Source organism: Crotalus tigris, unplaced genomic scaffold (genome assembly GCF_016545835.1).
Source record: "Crotalus tigris isolate CLP2741 ecotype Arizona unplaced genomic scaffold, ASM1654583v1 scf7180000019024.823168, whole genome shotgun sequence".
NCBI classification, from domain to species: Eukaryota; Metazoa; Chordata; class Lepidosauria; order Squamata; family Viperidae; genus Crotalus; species Crotalus tigris.
The window spans coordinates 143633-170457 of NW_024097334.1; the positions used below are offsets into that span (position 1 = coordinate 143633).

A 26825-nucleotide genomic window follows, 5' to 3' on the forward strand; every position below is an offset into this window, starting at 1 on the left:
TATGGATGGAACTGGTTACTGAAAAAGAGGAGAGAAGATCTTGGAGGTTGAATGAAAATTTGTTTAGGCAAGAAATGAATGTTCAGAAACTTAAAGAGCATTTAAAGGAATATTTTGTTTTAAATATGCATAAGGGTACTTCAATGTCAATGGTATGGGACGCAGGTAAAGCTTATATGCGTGGGGTTTTGATGCAAATGAATAAGATTCATAGACAGAAACAGGTGCAGAAACGTAAGGAGTTGGAAGATGAGATTAAATTAAAAGAAAAAGTTTTAATCTCGAATCCTACAGATGAGAAGATTAAGGAATCTATAAAACTGCTTAAATCGCAATTTAATATGTTAATGGCAGATCAGACCGCAACTAACTTATTGTACATGAAACATAACACATTTTGTAATGCTAATAAGCCAGGGAGATGGTTGGCTTATCAATTGCAAAAGAAACAGAAGTTGAGAATTATAGACAAAATAAATTATAAAGGTAAATTGGTATTTCAGAAGGACTTGATTAAGAAATCTTTTTTAGATTATTATAAAAAATTATATATGGGTAGGAAAGTACAGGCTTTAGATATAGATAAATATTTACAAGATGCTCATTTTCCTAAACTAACAGAAGATCAGAAACAAAAAATCAATGGATTAATTACCACGGAGGAAATTGTGACAGCAATTAAAGAATTAAAGTTAGGTAAAGCACCTGGTACTGATGGACTGACATCAATTTATTATAAGACTTTGATAGATGAGTTGATAGAACCTCTAAGGGAACTTTTTAATAATATATTACAGGGTTTAGAGACCCCTTTGTCTTGGGGCAGAGCTTTTATATCTTTGATTCCAAAAGAAGACCAAGATCTTACGTTACCAAAGAATTATAGACCTATATCTCTCTTGAATGTAGATTATAAGATTTTTTCGAAAATTTTAGCTAATAGATTTATGGTTGTGCTGAACCAATTAAAACATATGGATCAAACTGGTTTTATAATTGGAAGGTATATGAAAAATAATGTCAGACAAATTATTAATTTAATAGAATATCTGGATAAGAATAATCAAATTTCTGCAGGATTGATATTTTTAGATGCTGAAAAAGCTTTTGATCAATTAAATTGGCAATTTATGCTAAGACTGGTTGAGGAAATGAATTTTGGAGATAAAATTTTACAGGCCCTTTGAGCTATTTATCAAAAACAAATGGCACAACTTATAGTTAATGGAGGTTTATCAGAGGTATTCCCAATTGAAAAGGGGACCAGACAGGGTTGTCCATTGTCCCCACTGCTGTTTGTGTTAACCTTGGAAATTTTATTGATTAAAATTCGGGAATCATCGAAGATAAAAGGAATAGAAACTAATAAAAAAGAATATAAATTAAGGGCTTTTGCAGATGATCTAGTTGTTACATTATCTCAACCAACTTATTCCGTAATGGAGTTGTTACAATTGATAAATCAATATGGACAAGTTTCAGGTTTTAAAATTAATAATAATAAGACTAAAATATTGCGTAAGAACATGACCAACTTGGATAAGGAGACTTTGGTTAGATCGACAGGTTTTGAGGTTATTAATAAGGTAAAATATTTGGGGGTTATCTTATCAGCTTCTAATGCAAAACTGTATAAAAACAATTATGAAATGCTGTGGGTTAAAATACAAAAGGATTTGGATAATTGGAAAAAGCTGCAATTGTCCCTCTTGGGGAGAATAGCAGTGATTAAAATGAATGTTTTGCCAAAATTTCTTTTTTTATTTCAAATGATACCTATTCTAAAGAAAGAAGCAAATTTAGATGAGTGGCAGAAAGGCATCAATAAATTTATCTGGGCAGGGAAAAAACCAAGAGTAAAACTTAAAATTATACAAGATATACGAGAGAGAGGTGGACTCAAGGTACCGAATTTGAAATTGTACTATGATGCTGTGGTTTTGACATTAATTAGTGATTGGGTTAATTTAACAAATGCAGATATACTCCTTTTGGAAGGTTGGGATTTACTGTTTGGATGGCATGCCTATTTAATTTATAATAAAAAGGTCGATAGGGTTTTTAAATCTCACATTCTAAGAATTTCTTTACTTCGGGTTTGGAAGAAATATTACAGAAGTGATTCAAGAATTCCATTATGGGCTATTCCATGGCATGCAATAGAAGGAATAAGGAGAGGAGTTAAGATGGATACTATTTCTTATACACAACTACTTAAGTGGGATGGTAAAAATTGGCAATTAAAATCTATGGATGAATTAGTACAAGAAAATATTATCTATTCTTGGTTTCAGTATAGACAATTATCGGAAAGGTGGAAGATAGATTATAAGGTGGGCTTGTTTAGAGAGGATGAGAATTTGTTAAAACAAATCAGAGATCAAAGTCGAACTCATATTAAAAGAATTTATAGTGTGTTAGTGGAATTGGATTCAGAAGCTGAGTTAGTTAAAGACTGTATGGTTAAGTGGGCACAAAATTTTGATGAACCGATTCTATTAGACACTTGGGAGATTATTTGGGTGAGTAATGTTAAATTTACACAAGCCCAAAATTTACGGGAAAATTTTTATAAAATGTTTTATAGATGGCACCTTGATCCACAAAAAATGTCTCATATGTATTCAAACTTGCAGCCTAGATGTTGGAGATGCGGTTGCTTGGATGCCACTTATTATCATATTTGGTGGTCATGTAAAAGTATAAAAGCTTTTTGGATTAAGATATGGTGGAATATTCAAAGAATTTTTAAAAGAAGGATAAAATTTATCCACAACTGTTTTTGTTGGGTATTGTTTCGGATTGTGATGATAAAGAGATTATTTTAATGTTAAATTTAATTACTGCGGCTAGGTTGTTAGTAGGGCAATATTGGAAGAAGGAATCTTTGCCTACTTTGCAAGAATGGTTTTTTAAAGTTCCTTACTTAGCGGAAATGGCAAAAATTTCGGCTTTCTTGAAAGATCAATCGCAAGAGAAGTATCTTTTGGTGTGGAAAATTTTTTATACAATATAAGTATGATATAAGAAAATATTATCTAGCTTTTGAATAATTTATATTTAAAGTTTAAGATATTATCTAGAAGTGTAATTGTTATTATTCTTTATTTTTTTATTTTTTTATCTTCTCTTTTTTTCCCTCTTTTTGTTTTTTATATATAATGGAGTTAAAGTACTTTACAATTTGTTTATTGAGTGTAATTATATTTGCTTAAGGTTTATTTGGGCTTAAAACTTTTTTTCTTTTAAGTTCTAGTTAAGCCTGTATTCAGCTCTGGGAAGAATGGGGGAGGGTTTTGGAGTGGGTTGGGAGGGATTGGGGAAGGGGCTTTTATTGTAAAATTTTAAAAAAATTTAATAAAAAAAAAAAAGAAAAGAAAAATAAAACATTTTACCATTCTTGTTTTATTTGCCTGGCGCTGTTCCTGGTGCTTCCACTGAGCCCTGACAGCCCTGCATCTCCAGCCATCTCTCGCTCAGGCTTGTGCGGTGCTGTCACCAGTTCAGCTCATTCCCCTCCCCTGCTACCACTTTTCTAGGATGGTCGTGTACCACCTGCCAGGTGCCAATGAATCACAGGTAGTACCCGTATCACTGGTTGAAAAGCCCTGTTCTAGTTCATCATTCCATTTTCCAAAGCAGTCAAATTAGTACCAGAGAAAAATCTCAAAACAGGATTGCTATCTCCATTTTTATCATTTTCTAAAAATTAGCATTTCAGACATATATACTCACTGATACTCTTATCTTGAAGGTAACATATAGCCATCATATTTGGTTATCGGTGTTGGTTTTATTCTTTATGAACTTTTAAAATTAGAGACTGAATGAATCTATCTATCGTCTGTCTGTCTGTCTGTCTGTCTATCTATCTGAGGCCATTCTTATTTTAATAATTTCTTAAATTAAACCACAAAGGCTTGATTAGCATAAAACACCAAGAAAAATAACATTCATGGCTTACACCTAACATTTTAAGAGTGGGTGGGGTGACAGCCTGATTCTCATACCGAGAAAGCTATCATAAAAAGATAGCAAAGAATCCTGAGACCAAGAAAAGCACAACTCAAAATCTGGGGAGACACTCAAGATTGTAACCATGAGACTCACATATGGCAGATTTCCTACATGCTGCTATATATAGAACTTCTTCATAAAACTATCTAACATTTTTGCATCTGTTTGAAAATGTGAAGTAGAGAGAGAAAAGAGTTTTATAGATGAGCTTGAAATGCATAGCTGGGTTCTACAACAGTTCATGGTTTACTACATTATTTTGATCAGCCTAATGACTCCATTGTTTATGATTCTAAGCCTCTGGTATGAAGCTACAAAAACACAATATATAAAATCAGATTCCTTCAGACTAAAGAACAATAGAATCTATTATGTGGCCTTAAGATATCAGTTATAACTGATACCTTTTTTTTTAAATCAAAACTAAGTATAACTTTAATTAATTTGCAATTCTTTGTTATTTCAGAATCCCTACAATTTTTGGTGTTTTTTGGGAAGATAATTTCATAAATATTAACACAGGTGCAAGCAAACAGGAACAAAGAAAACATAAGAGATATATTATGAAAAGTCTATCTCTTGTAAATACTAATCTACAGTTTAAGTACTGTAAATCAATAGTTGTTTTCCAACTAACAAATTTTATTAAAAGTTTTTGCAAACTACAGCTCACTTCATCAGATGTAATGGCTAGGCTGGTACAAAATATAAATTAAAATTAGACAAAGGGGAAAGGAAGGGAGGACAGAATAGTTATTTGGAGTATCTGTATACTTTCCTAAAGTCCTTATGGTTAAATGTCGTGGAGACATCTCTTGCCTTTTCTAACGGGAAAATAAATTTGCAGTACTCATTGTGCCCTCTCTCCTACAGTCCTCCAAGTCTGGAGTTGATGTGTGTTATTTGCTTAACGGCCCCTGTTTTGTTTTGTGGATTTTGTTATTAGAATATTTTAACTCAGGCTGCCTGTTGATTTAACATCTTTAGCTATTTTTAATCTCTTTTTTTTAGTTTTGTGCACAGCCCAGGCCACAGTAATTGAGCAGCCAATACATTTAAATAAATAAAATTTCATATCATTGAGCAACAATACAATTTCCACATCGTGGTCACCTTGACTCACCTGCGTATAGAAGCCACTAGCTGCTTCTAGGAACAGAGAGAGGTTTGCTTGAACTTCACTCCGATTTGGATTTGATCGGTTTTTTGCTTGACCCTGTAAAGTTGTGATCTGATTCTTAAAGGCATGATTCCATCTAAAAAAAAAGGAGAACCTTTCATTATTCCATGTTACATAAAAACTGACACACTGAATGATACCCTCTTGAAGGAGAAGGGAACAGGGGAGTGCTGTTTCAATGAAGCTTCTAGAGCAATGTTTCTCAACCTTGACAATTTTAAGGCATGTGGACTTCAACTCCCAGAATTCCACAGCCAGCAATGCTGGCTGTGGAATTCTGGGAGTTGAAGTCCACATGCCTTAAAATTGTCAAGGTTGAGAAACACTGTTCTAGAGTACCACAAATATTATCTTCATGTTATGACCGGATATCTACACAACCCTTCTCTTCACTTGTTGACACTTATGTCAAACATCAGCACTGACCAAAAACATTCATGGCAATGAGGATTGTCAGAAAGCTTGACAATAAGAAATAAGAATTGAGAGTACCCTTTTTTTGGTATGGATCAAAAAAACCCAGATTGCTCAGTAGAAAAAAAAGCCCAGTGAAAGGATGACTTCTCTCTCAAAAAGCACATTGTGACATGGGGAAAATGTACCTGACTGTCTACAAATGCAGGGAGTTTCTTCCTTCCTTCTCTGCAAAGTAGAACACTACACTTGTGATGCAGCAAATGCCTTGGAATTGAAAGGCTATGCATTCTGGACAGATACTGGGCAGGGATGTGAAAAACTGTCAGCTAATATTTAGTACCTACAGTGAAAATCAGCCAAGGTTAAACTGGATATAAATTCATCCAAAGCTTTGGCTTGAATGAATGGTTTCCCAACTTTCTGTTTTCCTTCTCCTCTTTCTTTTTTTATAAGTCTGTAAGCTGAATGACAAAGCTTATCCTTTTTTTAATTTGGAGTTAATATGTGCTTGAAATCAGCCAAATAGCTATTATATTATGTCTCTTATATTACCACCAAACTACTTGCAATATAGGAAAAAAGAACCAGAAGTTTCAGCTAAAATCCAAGTTTTCAAAATAATTTTCCAGTCTGCATACATCTTGCTCAGTTAAAAAAAGAGAACATACAGATAGTCCTTGACTTATTACCACAACTGGGACCAGAATTTTGGTTGTAAATTATTGCAAGCTGGACTGGATTTAAAGACAATTTTTATGGTAGTCATTAAATGAACCCCAGTTCTTCAATGGGCTTTTTTTTGCCAGAAACTGGCAAAAAAGATTGCAAATTGGGACTATCGTAACTGCAGAATGCTGCAACTGGTCATAAATGTAAGGCAGCTGCCAAGTGCCTGAATTGCAACCATGTGACTGTGGGGGGGTGGTGTGATAATCGTAAACACAAGTACAGGTTGTAAACCCAAGGCCATTGTAACTTAGTTAAGCGAATGGTTGTTAAGTCAAGGACTATTGGCATCTTTAAAAAAAAAATGTAATCCACACTTATTTATACTTACAGATCCTGTTCCACTTTTTTATCCAATGCATACTCCAAATCTGTTACTAACATTTTCTGGTATAAGTCCTGTAAAGCCTGTCGAGATGTCCAGGCTTCAGCTGGTCCCAGCTTCGAATCTGAAAAATACATAGATATACATGTGTGTCTGTCTGTGTGTGTGTTTGCATATGTGTATGTATATATGTGTATGTATGTGTATGTTTGTGTTTGTGTGTGTCTGTACACGTGTCTGTCTCTATGTGCATTTCCTCTAGACTAATGGTCCTCAAACTTGAGATACCTGAGAAACCTTTCTCAATGTGAAAAACTGTATAGATCCCATTAATAAATGTTTTATATAATACCTTGCCATAAATTTCTCTCCTTTAAACAAAACAAAGGAACGAACATTTTACAATTTCTCTATAATCATAAGAGTAAACAGTCATGTGGACCTCCCAGGTTAATTCTTATGGAATCCTGGGTTTCCAGGAAATGCAGTCTTGTTTTTATCGGCTCCAGACCAATAAAGTGTTGTCTTAGCCCTGAACTAGCTTGCACACGGTTGATTTCTCTTTTGTTTTTGCAGGATTCAAAATAAGAAATTTGGAACAGTGGCACAAAGTGAAGTTAGACCATGGAAGTTAGTGGGAAGAACAAGATTTTCACCTGATCTGGAAGAGTTCTGAAGACCAGTTGTGACACAGTTGACCCCGGAGTATCTAAAATCTTGGGGTAATAGTGTTAATCTCCTCTTTTCTCATTCCTCTTATCACCCTGTATTTGAGGTTGACATCTTTGTATCTTCTTACTCCAAAGCTAGTAGGAAGGATGGCTCCTCAACCACATCTATTGGTTTTAGTTACTCATACTCACTAGACCAGAAAATTAACTAAAACCTGTTTATGAATTACAATAACAACTTTCACTGAAATCTGATTACCTAAATTTAGCAGATTTAGATAGTGAAAACATTACCTGTCATGTCAGCCTTCAGGACTTCTGCCTGCCTGTAAATAAAATACATACAATACCTGTTAAAATAATGAATAAAAATCAATATTATAAATACATCAAAAATGCAAGAATACTCACTCAGGTCTTATGGATTTGTGCAACTTATATAAAATGCAATCTGCAATAGAATCTCAGTTCAAATTCTAAATATATAGCCAAAATATAAAGCAACAACAGGTTGCTAAGTTATATATTTTTCACATAGTGGAAGAAAAGCATAAAGTGGGATGCTGGGCATTGCATCAAGCTTAGGTATTTATATATGAATTCATACCTCAGCCATTAGATTAGCAAATATTTTTTGTTTTCAATCTCTCTGAGGTATAGCTACTAACACATTTTATTGTTATTGCACATAAATGCCATCCTTCTCAGCAACTGCACTTGGTACTTTAAGTTTTATATCTGTTGTAGTTGTTATATAGCATATTAACCAAACTATTCCATGCATATGTTTAGGTCATTTTAGAGACATGGTTGAAATGATTGGAACTGGCTATTCACAGAACGGCTGCAACATCATAAAATATTCATTTTCCAGGGGAAAACTGGAAAAGATAAAACAAAAATAACTTGCTCTTGAATACAGTAGATGTTTGAAATTGCTCTTTTGAAGCATCTTTTGTTTCAGTTCCAACTCAAGAATGCTTTCTACCACCCAACTTATTCCTTAGCTGATTATTAAGAATAGAGTAAATTTAGATACAATTACTAAGACAACTGTTTCATATACTTTGTTCAAAGAGAAAAATTGCTATAGCACAATTACTTAAATTATTCATAAATATGCACACTTGTAACAGTTTTATGTACAGCTCACTGGTGTTTACAAGGTCCTTTTTCATATCCAAAATACCTTAAGAACCTACTTGGGATATGTCCAACACTGGGATTTTTAGGAATTTAAAATTTAAATTTATGTACTAAAAATTGTTATATAGAAGCCAATTACCACTAAGGGAATTCAACAGTATTTATAGGAAGGAGTATTAGAGCTTATTTATAAATCTTAGTCAGCATGGCCAATGGTGATGATGTATATGAACAGCAAATAATAGGCAATCTTTGAAATACACACCCATACACCAATTAAAATGTACATGTGTACCATGTATTTAAGTACAATAATTACTGGATTAGTTTCCTACATTAAAATCTCATTTAGGGAATATCTGTTACCCTCATATATATATATAGTCAACCATGTATTAAGTGCAGCCTTTTCACATTAATCCACTTGCCAAACTAATAGTTCTTCCTACATAAAATCTTACTACGCTTCTGCATAAAGTCAGAAACCTAAAAAAAATGAGTGTTCTTTTTTCAACATAACTAGGCAGGATAATACAAATATATCACTTTATCGAGTGATTAAATGTTAACTACTTGGGTAATAGCCATTGCTTTATTTCTTATTAAATATTATTTTAATGTATTGCTTAGTATGTATGCTACTGAAGTTTTGCAAACCATTTCAAGATGCTTTAACATAAGAAACAGTATATGAACATATTAAATAACTGGAAGCATATTCCAAGTATTTAATAATAGATTTAGTTCTTACATATCTGAGAAACACAAGTCATTATATATAGAAGACAGAAGTACTTTCTTTCAACTGAGTCATCTACCCACATCTCTCTTTAGAAATATTAATAAAAACAATTTTTGTTTTTAAAGAAAAGATACAAAACCTGATTTTTCGTGTTTACTTCAGCAGCAAAAAAAATTAAAAACTTATTTCCAAATGTATCTTAAAAAGAAAATAATCTGAATTGTAGAAATCCTAAATACTGAAGCCCAAACTGCTTCTGTGTTGAATAGTAATTTTATTCAAATATAATCATTTGTTCTAATTATTTATGAGAATGTGAATATTTTAGCTTGAAGAATTATGAAAAAATGTCTCCATATTGCCTATGCCTTGTGCAAATACAATATTTATACACACACACACACACACATACACACACACACACACACATACACAACCTATGTTTGTTCATTTTCCTCTAAAATCAGACTTAACCCTGAAACTTGAGGGCCTACTATCAAAGTTCCACACCAAGAGCTTGCTTCCTGTCAGCTGGTATTTTCAGTCTCAAAATACAGCTTCCCAATCCTGCTGTTAATATTACTCTGAAAGAACTATCCGTATTTCCCAAAAGAATAAGACACACAGGATTGAAAAGAGATCCTCATGACTCTATGATGCAATACAGTTGTAGTAATGGCACATTATTCCCTTTTCCAGAGGTTGTCATTTACACACATAAACATGGGCATTCTGCTGGTATAAAACAAAAGCAGAAGTACACCTGTCACTCTCTCTCTCTCTCTCTCAGCCCAAACACCTCACAGGGTTGTTGTGGTGGGAAAATAGGAGGAGGAAGGTATATTGGATATCTTTGCTGCCTGTAAAAATAATGCAGGTGGTACACAAACAGACAGCAACTGTGCAAATGAAAATACAAAGAAAAATGTTCAACAAATTCACTCTTTTATCATTATTACTGATTCACTGTTTTATAATATATTTTATTTGCTCATAAAGATAATTAGGTATTAATACCCCCATCATTCTGTGAGAGGTTTCTTAGTATGTATGCCACAATTCCTCTACTAAGTGGAACATGAGACCCACTGGAACACCATGGTCCTGAAACTGGAAGAGGCTGTGCAAAGTACAAGTATCACACACTTTTTTTTTTTTTACCTCTCAGATACTTAAATAGAAGGATTAAATCAACAAACCTTAATACCTACAAGAGCAATCAGACATTTGTTGTATCTTCAAATGAATAGCTTCAGAGATGGAGAGAACCTTTCCAACAGGCGTCACCAGTGGATCCGCTACTGTACTTATCCAAATGCCAAAAAAATCAGGAGTCAAATATTGTGCCCCCAATAGATGCATGAAGGTACTGAAAAATGGTAGAGCAGATGGATGGAGTTACAACCGCAGCACTCAGAGCTAGTGAACATTTCACTGAGTGACTACATTTATAGTTAATTTGGCCTTCACAGAAAGTCTCCACTATATGGAAACAAATTATTATAATCCCTATTTTGAAAAAGATGACGGCAATTCAAAAGCAACTGGGCCATAAGCTTTATTGTCAGTACTAATAAAGGAGAATATTTGTAGCTCAGGGTTGAAAGGAGGGGTCCTTGGTGGTCTCTGAGCTTGGTCGTCTTCTTGCAGATGTTTCATTATCCAAACTAGCACTGATGATGTTAGCTAGTTTGGGTAACGAAACATCTGCAAGAAAACAACCAAACTCAGAGACCACCAAGGACCCCTCATTTATTATCAGTCCTTAGAAAGATCTTCATAAGAATCAAGCAAATATAATTTCCAAAAACGATAGGGAAAAAAAAATTAGAGGACTGTATGATTTCCACCCAAATCAAGGATACTCTGACCAGATTCTTATCACTAGACAACTAATGGAAGAGAGAATTCAGTGTGCTAAACCAGGGCTTTTCAATCAGTGTACGGGTACCACCTGTGGTACATTGGCACCTGGCAAATGGTATGCGACCATCCTAGAAAAGTAGCGGGGGAGGGGAATGAGCTGAACCGGTGGCAGCACCGCACAAGCCTGAGTGAGAGATGGCTAGAGATGCAGGGCTGTCAGGGCTCAGTGAAAGCGCCAGGCTCCAGCTGGAGCTCGGTGCTGATCCTGGCGCTTCTGCTGAGCCCTGAATAAGCACCGATCAGCTGGAATGTTGCAGCATCTCCAGGGTCTTGTGATATACATTCAGATGCTTGGCAACTGATTCATATTTATGACAGTCACAGTGGCCCAGGATCATGTGAAGTAACCAAAACCTGCTGCAACCACCCAGCACACGGGGGGAATAAAAACCAAACAACCCCACCCCACCCCCGCTGCCAATCCTCAACAGAACTGCTCACAACTATGAAAACCTCGGACAGGAAGAGCGCCGCCGCTGGGCGGGCAGGCAGGTGTCTTGCTCAGCTGTGATTTGGGGGGCACTTTTTTCAGTGATGTTGAAACTTCGAATAGTCACTAAGCGAATTGTTGTAAGTCGAGGACTACCTGTACTTTATCACTTTTTTCCTTTTTTTGTGTGGTCATCAAGTTTTTGACAGCTTGCTAGGCGACTGGTGGTACTTGGATGTTGCCATATCCTAAAAGTGGTACAGTGGGTGAAAAGGTTGAAAAGCCCTGTGCTAAACAATCACTGTGTTCATTGACTTTGAAGCAACTTTGACAGTGTACACTAGTCAGTTTTATGGAACTGAAAACTGAACACAAGCCAACAAATTCTACAGCAATTCCAACAATTGTGTACATATCCAGAATTAACGTTCAGTTCTTGACTTGAACTGGCATTAGGTAAGGCTGTGTGATCTCAACCATTCTGTTCATATTGATGTTTTTATGAAGAAAGGTTTTGAAGGCTCCGCAGTGAAATCCACTATATACAGGTGATCTTCAATTTACCACAATTGGGAATAAAATTTTGTCATAAGTTTTTGTAGTCGTATGTCAAGACACCCACATGATTAAATCTGATTTTTCCAGTTTTTATGGCAGTCATTAAATGAATCACACACTTGTAAGACAGAACCATGCAATCATTAAGCGAATAATGTGATTGTTCAGTGAATCCATTCTCCTGAATGGGTGGGGCTTTTTGCCGGCAACTGGCAAAAAACACTGGAAATCAAGGTCTTTTGACTATGGGACACTGCAATTGGCATAAATGAAAATGGTTTCCAAGTACCTGAAACACTGTCCTTTGAACCTGCCGGGGAGGGGGGGGAACATGTGGTAGACTACTATGGTACAATATTTTACAATGTGTTATGGGCCATATAACATTCTTTCCAAAGCCTCTGCAACTCTGAATGATTGTTAAACAACTGGTCGTGTGTCAAAGACTACCTGTAACTGACCTTACGTTTGTAGACAGTATCACAGAAATCACTAATGCCTTGTATATTACAACACAATTGATCATACAAGAGAAAAATTAATGATGGTAAAACAAAAATTTTGACAATTGATGAATGTCAATCTGCTATCTACCTCAACAGAACCAAAATGGAGCAAGTTAATCAGTTCAAATATCTTGGATTGTTGGTAGAAGAACATAAAACACCATAAAAAACAGAACTGCCTAACAGAATTGGCCAGGCAACCACTGTCTTTAGATCTTTAAATTGTTGCCTCTGGAAGAAACAAAACACTTCAGTGAAAACCAAGATAAAAATCTTCAAGGCATTAGTTCTGCCAATCTTGCTATACAGATCTGAGACATGGACCCTATTATAAGCAAGCATAAATAATTTTGATGTTCTTTTAACATGACCTATGGCAGTGATGGCGAACCTTTTAGAGACCGAGTGCCCAAACTGCAACCCAAAACCCACTTATGCATCGTCGGGTGCCGGGTGGGTGTGGCCCATTAGCTGGGCGTGGTTGCAGTAGTAACAGCAGACTGGATGGGACTAAAAAGTTCAATCAATCAATTCCAACTTTGCAAGATCTTTTTTTTTCCACGAGAAGTTGAAATTGACTGATTGAACCTTTTTTTTTTTTTAACATGGCGGCGGAGGCCTAAAGTGAAAAGGTTTTATAAAACCCAGCTGAAGACCTAGGACTGGGGCGATGGCGTGCATGCCCACAGAGAGGGCTGTGAGTGCCGCCTCTGGCACCTGTGCCATAGGTTCGCCACCACTGACTTATGGAATATACTGGAAAACTCTCTCCACAACCTTCTGAATAATGACTTCATCAGACTGAGATGCAATGAATAACCTACAACTGACAAAATACAAAAGTACAGATTAAAGTGCTATGAATATATGTATAATGCCAGAACATATTCTTTATATTACCATGCAAAAAGTGGCCTATACAGTGAAAGGTTCAGACAACAACATCTTCCAAAATGTGGGCAAAGCAAATTGAAGGCAATATGAAAAAAACAAAGTTCAATCTAAAAACAACAGGGAAGGGGCGTTGTCTTACCTGAATGCCTTTTCTCAGTACGGAGATGGAGAATCCACCAATGGCTTTTCTCTGTCTGCCTGCTCTTGAGACCAAATAGCCAAACTTGACACGCCCCCTCTTGCTAGGAGATCCAGTCTTGACGAGAGCGAAAGTGGCTGAAGGTGGATGAGGTGTCGGCTCTCAATCCCTTAATACTGGCCTAACTGGCCTAAAGGGCGGGTGTGGATTCTCCATCTCCGTACTGAGAAAAGGCGTTCAGGTAAGACAACGCCCCTTCTCCAGTACAGGAGATGGAGAATCCACCAATGGGACATACCAAAGCCTCACTGTCCCTAAGGGTGGGAAACAGATTAGGCCGATCTAAGTCCCCAGAGACCACCTGCTGAAGGACCCTCCGATCAAAGGAGGCATCTGCTGAAGCGAAGTGGTCAATCCTATAATGGCGTATGAATGGGGAGGGCGAAGACCATGTTGCAGCCCTGCAAATCTCTTCGATGGACGCCTGAGTGGCCCATGCTGCAGATGTCGCAGTGCTGCGAGTAGAATGGGCTCTGATATGACTTGGAGCCGGCAGGGAAGAAGACTGGTACGCCTCCGCGATACAGGTCCTGACCAACTGCCTATAGTGCCAGCGGACACCTTCTGTCCCAGAGAAACCGGACGGAAGGAAATAAGAGGGCCTCAGATTTGCGAAGAGGCACCATACCTTTGATGTAACGCCGCAGGAACCTATGGCCTTCCAAAGTGTATCACTGTCACTCCAGGTCATGGGCAGGATTGGGACAAAACTTTTGCAAAATGATTTCCTGTGCCCTATGGAAAAGAAGTTGACCTTGGTCACGAAACAGGATCCAACCGAAGGACCACCCGGTCTCGGTGGAAGATACAAAGGTCATTCCTGAGCGAGAGAGCAGCCAGTTCGGAGATACGCCTGGCTGACGTGATGGCAACTAAGAATACGACCTTAAGAGACAAGGCCCGCAATGGTATATAGTAACGGGCTCGAAGGGTGGCTTTATTAAAGCGCGAAACACATAAGGCCGCTCCCAAGAAAGGTGCCTATGCACCATGGTGTTGCATGCCCCTTGATGAAGACTCGTATTCTAGGATAGTGAACTGAAAGGAACTGAATCCGTACAAGTGAGGAACGTGGATAGGACTGCCACCTGCCTACGAATGGTCGCAGGAGCCCGGCTTCCATCCAGACCATCCAGAAGATAATCTATGATCTTAGGGATGATTAATTTGTAGACATCCAGTCATCTCCTTCTGCACCAATGGCAAAAATTCTTCCAGGTAGAATCATAAATACGATTGGTCGCCGGTGACGAGAGGCCTGAATCATAGTGATTGCCCGTGATGAAAATAACTCCTGTGTCATGATGCTGCGCCCAAGCGCGAAATGATCAATTGTAACCACTGAGGGCCCAGGTTTTGGAGGACCCCTTTGTGCAAGGATACCCAATGTGGAGGAACCTTCCGCGAAGGAGACCAGGAGAGATTCATCAGATCAGCAAACCGGGGCCTCTGTGGCCAATACGGGGCCACGAGGATCACTTCCGCCTGCTCCTGGAGCAGCGTGCAGATGGTCGCCGGAACGAGCAGGAGGGGAGGGAAGGCATAAAGGAGACTCTGCGGCCACGGAGTCCGCAGGGTGTCCATCTCGTCCATCCCTGGAAGATAATAACGGGAGAGGTACCTGGGGAGCTGGGCATTGTTTGACGATGCAAACAGGTCGAGGATCGGATGGCCGAAACTGCGGGAGATCTCGGAAAAGAGATCTGGATGCAATTCCCCTTCCGAGGGGTCTACCGTAGAGCGACTCAGAAAGTCAGCCTGCTGGTACTTGACCCCCGAGGTGTGTCCGGCCCTGAGAGGAGCCAGGTCGGATTCGGCCCAGGAACCCATTAGCCGTGCCTCAGACATAAGGGACTCGGGCCTGGTGCCCCCTTCTGGTTCACGTGGGCTTTGGACGCCACTTTGTCCATGAGGATCCATATGTGACGGCCTGTGATCCTGAGTTGGAACTGGCGAAGAGCTAAATGGATAGCCCTGAGCTCCAGCCAATTGCTGTTGTGTCTCAAGTCTGCATGGTACCAACAGCCCTGCGCAAACCGAGACTGTAGATGGGCACCCCAACCGAATAGACTGGCGTTCGTCGTAATGGTGGTGCGATCCAGTTCCTTGAAAGGTGACCGCTTGGATACCGCTTGTGAGAACCACCATCCTAGAGATCTGAGGGTGTGGACCGGGAGCCTGACCTGGTGGTTGGATGCGCTGGCATTCGCCCATTAGAATGGCAGGAGGAACCATTGAAGATCCCGCAAGCAGAGCCTGGCCCAGGGAACCATGGCCATGTCACAGACCCTCTTTCCCAGAAGCTGGGACAGCAAGGCCGGTGGAATGGTGTGTTCCTTGTACACCCGACAAGCCAGATCCCTGATCCTTACCAACCGCTCCTGGGCGAGATAGATCATGCAGTTTGTGGTGTCTATGATGGCTCCCCGGTGCAGAAGCCTGAATGAAGGAACCATTTGGCTTTTTTGGAAGTTAACCGAGAACCTGTATTGTTGGAAGACCTGAATAGTTAGTTGCGGGTCCGACTGAGATGCCCGGAAGGAGGACACTTGGATCAAGGTACCAGTACCTTCCGTGAGTGGATGGCCAGTACCGCTAGGATCTTGATGAATACCCTGGGAGACGAGAAGAGGCCAAGAGGGAGGGCCTTGTACTGGAAATGACTGCCCTTGCAAGAATACCTGAGGAACCGCCAGTGATCTGGATGGATGGGAATATGGAGATACGCTTCCGTGAGGTCTATTGACGCCAGGAAGTCTCCTTGTCTGATGCCTCCCAGGATAGACTGGAGCAATTGCATCATGAACTTCTAGTATATGATGTAATAATTCAAACCCTGGAAGTCCAGAATTGCTCTCCATCCTCCTGAGGATTGGGGAATCACAAAAGGAATGGAGTAGAGTCCCCCTGTGATCCGGTGGTATCGGTTCTATGGCATGAATCTCTAGAAGATGTTGAATGGCCCCCTCCTGCGTGAGACTCTGTGAGAGTGGATTCCGGGAAACAGGACAAGAAATGAAGCAGTCCGGGGGACTGGTAGGAACTCCAGGGACAGACCGAACTGGATGGTTTGTAAGACCAAGGCGTCCGTGAATGTGAATTCCCACTGATGAAAGAAGTGGGCCAGCTTTCCCCCCGATGGGAAGTGCAGTGTAAAAATTGCCTACCTCTCGAGATCGCCCCTTAGATTGATTCTGTTGCCGAGGCCGAAGGACAGGCCTGTCATATGAACAGACATATGACTTGCCCTGCCTAGGTGTGTATGAGTGGGAGGGCCGAGTTGCAGTTGAACCTGCTGCCGGCCAAAAGGACTGCCTGAGGACATATGGAGTGTGACCTTTGTCGAACTGTTTATTCAAATGAACCATGGCCTTCCGCTTGTCCTTGTTTTCCGCAAGGTACAGGGCCAGGGCCTCCCCAAAAAGATTATAGCCCGGATATGGGGTAGTTGCCAGACGCCATTTTGCTTTGGCGTCGCCTGCCAGTGTTTTAGCCACAGCATCCTTCTGGCTGTAATGTTGGCTGCAAGGGACCTAGATGCAAAGGTGGCCGACTGAAGAGTCGCATCCGCAGCATACTCAATGGCTGTCACCATGTTGCTTAGGTCCTGGTGAGTCCGGATGTCCTCAGCAAGGATTCTGGCCTGAAACTGACGAAGCCATAATTAGGTGGTCCGCACAAAAAAAGGATGCACAAGTGACCATTTTAATTGCCCATGCTGCTCACTGATGGGTCTTTCGAAGAGTGTGGTCCCATTTTCTGTTTCCGCTTTAAGCGCCTCCGACATGTTCCTAGTGACCGCAGTCTGGGATACCAGAGGGGTCCATGCTTCGTCTACCTTGGGGACCTCCAAGATCTCAGTGAGATCTGTGAAAGTGCTAAAGATCCCTTTGTGTCAGTCCCGCTTCTGTAAGGAAAGGAGGCAGGGGAGGCCCACTGTTTGTTTAATTCCTTTAAGAAAAATAGAGAGACATGGAACGTAATGTTGTGCTTCCACCGTTTCAACAATTATCAGATTTGGACTGGAATCCGATTTTGCCTGCGGTAAAGGGAACTGATCGGACCCTATGTTTGCCGTTAATGTGGCCTTGCGAAGCAGGGGAAGAAACAGAGTGGATTGAACAGGCCTCCCTATGGAGAGAGTTCAGGGGGGAAGTTCCTCCTCCTCTGACAGATTAAATTCTGGCTGCTCCTCACCCTGTGGGAATGAGTATCCGCTCATGGAGGAGTGTGCAGGAGATGTGGGTTCCTGAATTATAAGAAACCCCGTAGGAGGAACATAAGTTGACATGTCCGACATAGAAGCCCCCTGCCCAGAAGGATGAGGACCGTTCTACTAGAGCGCTGTCCACAATCCTGGATAGCAAGTCCTCAAGGCGGCCGTCGGAAAAAAGTCTCCGATGTCTGGTCCCGAGCCTTGCTGCCGTTGGCGTGAATGTGGCCTCTGGAACTGAACCCGAGACGGTTGCTGTGTGTTGTGTCATTTCGTACGAGGAACTAAGTGTGGTGGGTGTCCCTAAGAGAGACCACACGCCCTGGGCCGAGGTTGAAGGACCTAAAAGAAGGTCAAATTCAGGGGCCACCATTTGATCCGTCTCCAATCTGGCCTCTCTCTGCGCTCTGGAGAACTCCTTCTCCAGAGCCTGGTGCTTATGGCTGACTTACTTTTCCACCAACTTGGAAGGCTTCTTGAGAGTGGCCTTAGCCTTAGAGTTGGGTTTGCCTGCCGCCTCCTGTTCAGAGGATTTGTGGCAGCCATAACTGGATGGAGAGACAGAGCCCACGGGATGAGGCAACGTGGAGTCCTCCATCCTGGTTGAGCAGACTCAGGGAAACTGAGGCGAAGCTCTGGCAGGCAAGCCGTTGGCGGGAGCGAGATTGGAACAAGTAACAAGACTGTTCCCCTGACCCCCTGATCATCAAAAAATTCTCTCTGGGCTTCGGTCACGGCAATTGAGTCAGATGCCAAAGGCACGTTTGGGGCCACTCTCTGGGCGGAGCCCAGAGGCCTTAGGTGGCCAGTCAATGTGCACCAGCAAAAAATAAAAGCCCCAATGAAGGGGGCAGAGGGCCTGAGATGAGGCCTGGCCGAGGCAATGTAAATTCAAAATGGCAGTTCCAAAACAAGATGGTGGCCTGAGAATTTGGGCCTAGTCAGTAAATTCTTGTATAGATGGTGAGGCCCAATAGCAGTGGCTGGACAGGGCTAAAATAATTCCTTAGATGAACTGAGAATTAGTCAGAATATAGGAAAGCCTTGTGGAAAATCTTTCGGCCTGCAATCAGTGGAGGAGGTTTGATTAATAGGCCTGAGGTAGGGGCTCAACGTTTTCAAGATGGCTGCCACAACCGACTCCGTGGCACACAGAGGCCCGCAGCACTCTATTCGGCTGGTAAACTTTACAGGGCCGGCTGCATGGCGCGCTCAAAATGGCGGCCACGACATACTTTGTTTCAGTTTCCTAGGACCTGTAAGTAAATGCAAGGTTCCTGAGACCCTAGCCTCAAAAAGGCACCAAAAAGCCGAATTAATTGACAGCCGGATCTGTTCCTAACCGCTAAAAAAGCCTCCGTTAGGCGGCCATGAATTTCGGGCCATTTAAAACAGCCTCCGGAGGTATCGAGGACGAAGGAGAACCTTGGGGCTGATTGTGGCTGCAGCACTGAGCGCTGTGCAGAAAAATCAATGGGGAAATTGGAAAATGATTTTCCTTCCCCCCCCACCCCCAGAGCCCTTGGGAAAATAACACACACACTCAGAAGCCTCAAATCAGGAGATTAGAGGCTGCGCTGATTCCAGCGTCTTGGGCGGAAATTTTTTGGGGAAATTGACTTTTTTGAAAGAGAATCACTAATTAGGGAATATACAAATACCAATTTATAAGCAAGGAGAATCCAACAATGGGTATCTGACCTGCTAAATGAATTGAATATCTCTAAACCAGAGAGCCAACCTTGATACGTCTTCAAGAGCTTGAGACCAAGTCAAGACTGGATCTCCTAGCAAAAGGGTGTGTGTCAAGTTTGGCTACTTGGTCTCAAGAGCAGGCAGACAGAGAAAACCCATTGGTGGATTCTCCATTTCCTGTACTGGAGAACAATAAGAGGATGTGTAACACTCTTATTGTTGTGTTCTCGCTTTCTAACCAACCACATTTTTCTAGGTGTCTAAAAGAGCTACTTGGGTAGAATATATAATTTATTTTCATTAAAAAACCAGAATGACAAAAAGTATTTGTTTTTAATTAAGATTCAACAATGAGACATTATAGCTAGTGTTTAATTCAAAGTTTATATTTTAATTGCAAAAATGCACGAGATTGGTTGGTGGTCAATATAGCAGGCAGTCACTTTTTCTAATTAGTATCTGGATAAACTTGTCTAAATTACTATGCCTATATCATCAACATGTTTTTGTGTGTTTGGATGGATCAATTGGTAACCTATAGAACTGTAAAGTGCTGTGGTGGTGCAGTGGTTATTGCAGGCTAATTCTGCTGACTACCAGCTGCCAGCAGTTCAGCAGTTTGATTCTCACCCGCTCAAGGTTGACTCACCTTCCATCTTTCCAAGATTGGAAAAATGAGGATCCAGATTGTTGGGGGCAATATGCTGACTATGTAAACCACTTAGAGAGGGCTGTAAAGCACTGTGAAGCCATATATAAGTCTAAGTGCTAGTGCTATTGCTAAATAAGGAGTAGCGGTAGCACACTTTGTAAGTAAAATTGTTGTTGTAATAGGACATTTCGGCTAAGAATTGGGACTTAAAATATAAAGAAATGAAGTTATTAAGAAAAGAAATTCTAAATAAAAATGCAATTGAATTGAAGATAAAGAAAATTTGCACAGATTTGAGCAATTTAAAGAATTTGAGGCAAGGAAACTTGAAAAATAAGAAAATCAAAACTAATCTATCTGGGAAGTACAAACTGGATAGTAAAGAAATTGCAGAGACTGTAGAACAATTGGAACAAAGTATCATGGCTATTGCAGAGAAAGTCAAGTGATATACCAATCAAATAATTCATTCCTGTGGAACTTGTGCTTGAAAGCAAATCAGCATCAATTCTACAAAACTCTTGAACATATGAAAGGACTGGTCACAAATAATGTAAAGCCTGACAAAGAAGAGATCCTAAAATTTTGGAAATTTGTGGAAAACAATTGGAGTCACAATAGGCGTGCAACATGAATCAAGCAAGTTGAAAACATAGTGAAGAAATTAGATTAACTAAGGAAATAGTTCAAAAACAATCAGAGCTCCATGGATTCTGGCTAAAATAATTGACAAATCTACACTTGAGATTGGCAAACCAATGAATACGGTTTTGGAAGCACCAGAACATGAAAAATGGCTAACAGCTGAAAGGACATTCCTAACTCAGAAGGAGAAGGGAAATGAGCCTGGAAACTATAGACCCATGACCTATTTGCCAACAACATGCAAGCTACTTATGGGCTTAAATGCAAATCAAAGTTTTGGAATCAGCAGAAACATTCACCAATTTATGAATACTTCAATGAAGTTTGGGTAAATAAAGCCAATGACCAATGGGGAAGAATAAGAAGTTCAGTTCAAAGGTAGAATTTTCCAAGGTGTCTCATTATCACCTTTACTAAAAGCTGAACTAGATTCCTTATTAAAAATACAAAAGAATTCAATAAATATACTATGGCATTGACATATATCGTTGTATATTGTTGGCATAAAGACAGCCAAAATAGTTGAATCTGATGGATACAGCTTAACAATGAAGATTTAATAAAGGCAGTAGCACCAGAAAAAAAATCTATAAATATGTGAAAAATTTGGATACTTCTGACTTATTACAGAATTATACTTTTACCAAATGTATCAAATGAATTTGGAAAATTTTGAAATCAAAGCTACATGATGGAAATATCATATACCTGGGCAGTCCCCATTATTTGATGTACAGCAGAAACAATTGACTGGATAGAACTTGATAACTTGGATCAGAAGACAAAAAAACTAATGACAATGTAGATGTTGGAGAACTCTTAGAGATAAAACAAATTGTGAAGGAAGAAAAACATGGCCTAAATGATTACATTTTAAAAAAACAAGGAAAATCCTGAAGAAACTCAACAAAGGAAAGTTCTTGAAAAAAATGAAGGTGAATGCTAAATATAAAACATAGACAACTGAAAAATGATTTGCTAATTGGAAGAACAAGTCAACGAATGTCAATACTTGAAGGATATAGAAGAAAAAGCTGATTAAAAAGCCCATGTGAAGTTGATTAATATCAAGAGTGTTAAAGAAACTGAAGGCTTTATTTTAGTAGCTCAAGAACAAGTTTTACCTGGTAACGGCATGAAGGCAAACATTCAACGTATAACAGACAGAAGCAAATGTTGCCTTTGTAGTAAAAGAATGAAATAACTGACCAGTGGCTAAAGTAAAATTTTCCAAACTGACTACAAAAAGTGTTAGGACTGCCAGAATTATTCATTAGAAATTTTGCAAGAGGTTTGGATTTGAATGCTAGAAAATTGATCATCAAGTTGAGACGATTTTGGAAAATCAATGGGTTATGATCTTGAAGATCATAACCCATTTATGGGACTTGAAAATCCAAATACTAAGTATCCAAATTTATTAGACCTGAACACCTAATTTTATAAAAAAAAACCCACACAATTCTACTTAGAATTGCTTATATTCTTAGATGCTACCTTAATAATTTTTAGGTCCTTCGTTAAGATTTGAATTGTTAAGCTTCCACCAGTCTTAGATTGAATTTAATTGTAGTTTGCCTACATATAATACAATTTACATCAGGCATGTCAAACTGCCGGCCCGTGGGCCAGATGCATCAAGCCAAAACCACACCCACCTCATTGCCGGCAATGGGGAAAAAGTAGGAATACGTTGTGCAGTCATGTGATGTTGTGAGTTTGACATGCCTGATTTACATGGTTTGCCCAATTGGAAAAGCTCAACTCATGATGGCTTCTATTAAAAACTTAATAAACACGGACAATAAATAAAATAATACAAACTATAAGGGACTTTTTCATTTCAGCATATAAAGACATTCAAAATAGGTCAAAATATCATTTATGGAACACTATTTAATAATTCTAAATATACTTTCTGTCCACTACATCACAATAGTTCAATAGTTTGAACTATTAGTGGCCCAGAATAAGCCTCTATAGAACATATAGCAATTATTTGAAATGTAGAAAGCCTTTCCTACAGATAAAATTGTGGAAATCTCTTCATAATAAAGATTGGAAGGAAGAGTCATGTTAACATGTGCGAACAAAACAATGACTTCAGCACTAATCATCTTTACCATAGCATAAATTTTCATAAACATTCAAGGCCTGGAGACTAAAACATATGGAGAACGGCTGCAGGACTTGGGTTTAGCTGGTCTAAAGAAAAGAAGAAATAGAGGTGAAATGATAGCAGTATTCCAGTATTTGAGGGGCTGCCACAAAGAAGAGAGGGTCACATTATTCACCAAAGCACCAAAGGGCAGGATAAGAAACAATGGCTGGAAATTGATCAAAGAGAGAAGCAACCTGAAATTAAGGAGAAACTTCCTAACAGTGCGGACAATTAACCAGTGGAACAGCTTGCCTTCAGAAATCGTGGACCCTCCATTACTGGAGGTTTTTAAGAAGAGACTGGATAGTCACTTGTCTGAGATGGTATAGGTTCTCCTGCTGGAGCAGGGAGCTGGACTAGAAGACCTCTGAGGTCCCTTCCAGCTGTATTCTATTCTATTCTAAACTCTTAATCTTTGAAGCTGGAAAAACTATAAGCAGGTGACAGCTCACTATTCTATATTACACGTGACTCTTAAAAACAGTTGGCATTGCTGCAATTTATTTCCTCTCCCAAATATGCTTTTTCTGATATTTGCATAGCTAATTTTGTGCAATTTTTAGGTTTTTCATAGAGTTTAACAAGACTAATCCCTAATGTTCTAAAAAATCTTTTAAGAATATTGAACATTACAAAGAAAGAAATGAGAAACATACAGCCTCAAAAAGATAGAAAGTTATTGCATGGTTCACACTAAACTGCTGGAATACACATAACAATCTGTAGCTAGAGATACTAAGACTGCATAGAATAGTGTGAGAATGCTTGGGATAAAACTTGACTTCCATTTATGGCATATTAGGGCCCAAACTAATCAAAACTTACCATTAGTAGGGGATAGTACGTGTGGCATGAATAAGCCAGGTTTCCCTGAATATAGAGCTGAAGCTTAGCTGCTAAATATGATAAGCAGTCTATGATGATAGAACACACAAAAATGAAATGTTAAGAGAATATTTCAGCACTATGAAGTAAAACAAGGCTATATTATCCATAATATATTAATAGATAATAAATACATAAGAAATTACTGTGGTGAGAGCAGAAGTTATATTGTGAAAAATAAAGATATATGTGTATTAATCTATGCATATAAGGCCATATTATTGGTTGAGAACATTAACAGTTTGCTGAGAAATCTGGATAAATTCTAGGATGCATCAAGGTGCATGGATCTTAATGTTGCAAAAATCCTAAGTTATGTTTGAAAAAGAAAGAAGAAGTGAACAATTCCAAGTTTTATGTAAATGGCAAAAAAAAAATAAAGAGTAGATGACTGCACATACTAGTTGAATCCTTACTGAAGATGGAAAAAAATTAAAATATGCAAATGCTGCTAAAGAATGGTAGGTAATACTTACATTGCAAAGAATTAATATTTATCACAATACATGATAGGGCTGTTTATAAGAATGTGCTTATCTATGATTTGTGACACGAAAGTAAATAGTGTATATACCAGAAAAAAACATCAAAGCTGAACAGTCAAAATTAATTACTTGAAAAGTCAATATGGTAAAATACTAATACACACATCCTCCCCAGTTTGTGAATAACTAAACACAATGTATCTGCAAGCATTTGGTTTAAGAATATGTCAAACCTATGCTCTTTTTTACATCTTAAAAATCACTAAAAACCTTCCCCCAATTCTATGCTAAGCACAGTATAATTAATACTTTAAGGATTCCCCCCCCCCAAAGTTTACTGTACAGTGTATGGTAACTATGATTAACCATAGGAAGAGAAAACACTCAGGATGGTTTTTCCCTCCATGGGTACCAATTTTCCAAATTCTAGTGCTCTAACTCCCATAATCTAATAACTCTGCTGTTGAGTAACTGAAGAACCATCCCATTCTACTAGGATTGGCCTGCCGGCAGAAATGGCATGCTGCAGGTCCCTTCGGCCAGGAAATTCCAGCTGGCAGGGTGCAGGAGAAGAGCCTTCTCTGCCCTCGCTCTTATCCTTTGGAATATCTTGCCCCCAGGAGTGAAGTTGGTTCCCACCCTCCTGACCTTCCACAAGAAGTTAAAGACCTGGTTCTGCCAGTGGGGCTGGAGCTCCAATGGGGGAATATCACTCTGGAGGTGGTTGACAGATTGGTAACAGATCCCACCTCTCCCTCTGCTCATCCTACGCCCTTCATATCTTTTAGTTATAGGTGATAATATGTATTTTACAATTTTTATTCTTACTATAAAAATGTTGTTGCGTTGTGGTGCGATGGCAGTAAAGAAATTAGACAGACAGACAGACAGACAGACAATCCGTCATACTGGAGGCCAAAATGTGCTGAGGAAAACAGACCATTATCTTCTTACTCTTCTTCCTCTTTAAAAGAAAAGATGGAAGATCAAACCAAGCAAAAGGAATTAAGTTCTGTACTGAGATAGATTACCACCTCTCACAGGTTTAAAAAATGATTGGTGCTTAAACATCGAGAAATTTATATATACAACATGAAACAGCCAAACAAAAAAAATATACCATTTTGATATAAAGTGGAGTTTTTAAATCTGAACTACCAACAGTCTATTAATAGAATCTTTGAAAATCATGTTGGATATCAGTTCTAATTAAGATTTTGATCTCATTCACTAGACTTTAAATAAACACTTAAAAGTTCTAAATTCATTGTGTATTTTACCTTCAAACAGGCTCAAAGGCAACCCACAATCAACATAATGGTAAATAGAAAATTATACATAACTGCATTACTGTATCTTTGAAGTCAAATATAAGAACTGTATTATATTTATATCCCACCTTTTCTCTTTAGAGTTTAAGACAACTTACACAATCCTACAACATATTTACATCACAACTCTCTGAAACAAGTTATACTGAAATTTCATGACTGGACCCACATCCCACATATTTAAAAAATATAGATTTTTCACCTCTCGAATATGTGATAACATTTTATTTACAAGAGGTCACTTTAGCCATATTAGATTTTATCTCATGTTTTTGAAATATCACAAATATATTCTGGCTTTATATGAATATGATTTGGCTTATGTATTATGAACATCCACAGAAAATAAATGAGTTTCAGATCAGTTTTAAACCACAGTTCTATGCATATTTACTCAGACATCAGCATGACTTCACTAAGTGAGGCTTATAATTTAGTTATCAGTTTTGCAACCTATAATATTTTATAATCTTTTATATACTTATTTTATATACTTATTAAATTTATTGGCTGCCCAACTTCATGGACTATCACTTAGAGGTGAAAGATCTTTAAGGGTCACAATAATGGATACCGTGGTTTTACAATTACAAAATAGTGGTCCTTCACTTTTCATCACAATATTTATAAATATATTTGTCCCACAATGAATACTATGACCGTACAAAAGCTATATTTCTTGTAAGGAGCTGTGGTGGCACAGCATTTAGAATGAAGTATTGCAGGTTAACTCTGCAGCGGCTCAAGATTGACTTAGCCTTCCATCTTTCCACAATGAGGACCCAGATTGTTGGAGGCCATATGCTGACTCTGTAAACTGCCTAGAGCAGGGGTAGGCAACCCAAAACACTCAAAGAGGCATTTGGACCCGTTTCCCACCAAAAACAAAACACCAGGAGCCGCAAAACCCTTTTGATATCTAAAATGAAGATAACACTGCCTATATCCTTTTTTACCTTTATTATAGGTGTGTGTGTGTGTGTGTGTGTATGGACATTTGTATACACACACACACACACAC

General features: G+C 38.9%; 1 protein-coding gene across 2 annotated transcripts in view; it reads right to left on the minus strand.

The window, feature by feature from the left end:
* SMG7 (SMG7 nonsense mediated mRNA decay factor) overlaps positions 1 to 26825 on the minus strand; it is a 74135-nt gene that overhangs the window by 40650 nt on the left and 6660 nt on the right. For both annotated transcript variants that reach the window (XM_039358548.1, XM_039358549.1), the window contains exons 2-4: positions 7631 to 7662; positions 6672 to 6789; positions 5141 to 5273 (exon numbers count right to left, since the gene is read on the minus strand). In XM_039358548.1, coding sequence (XP_039214482.1) covers positions 5141 to 5273; positions 6672 to 6789; positions 7631 to 7662 — 283 coding nt within the window. The remainder of the gene's footprint in view (positions 1 to 5140; positions 5274 to 6671; positions 6790 to 7630; positions 7663 to 26825) is intronic.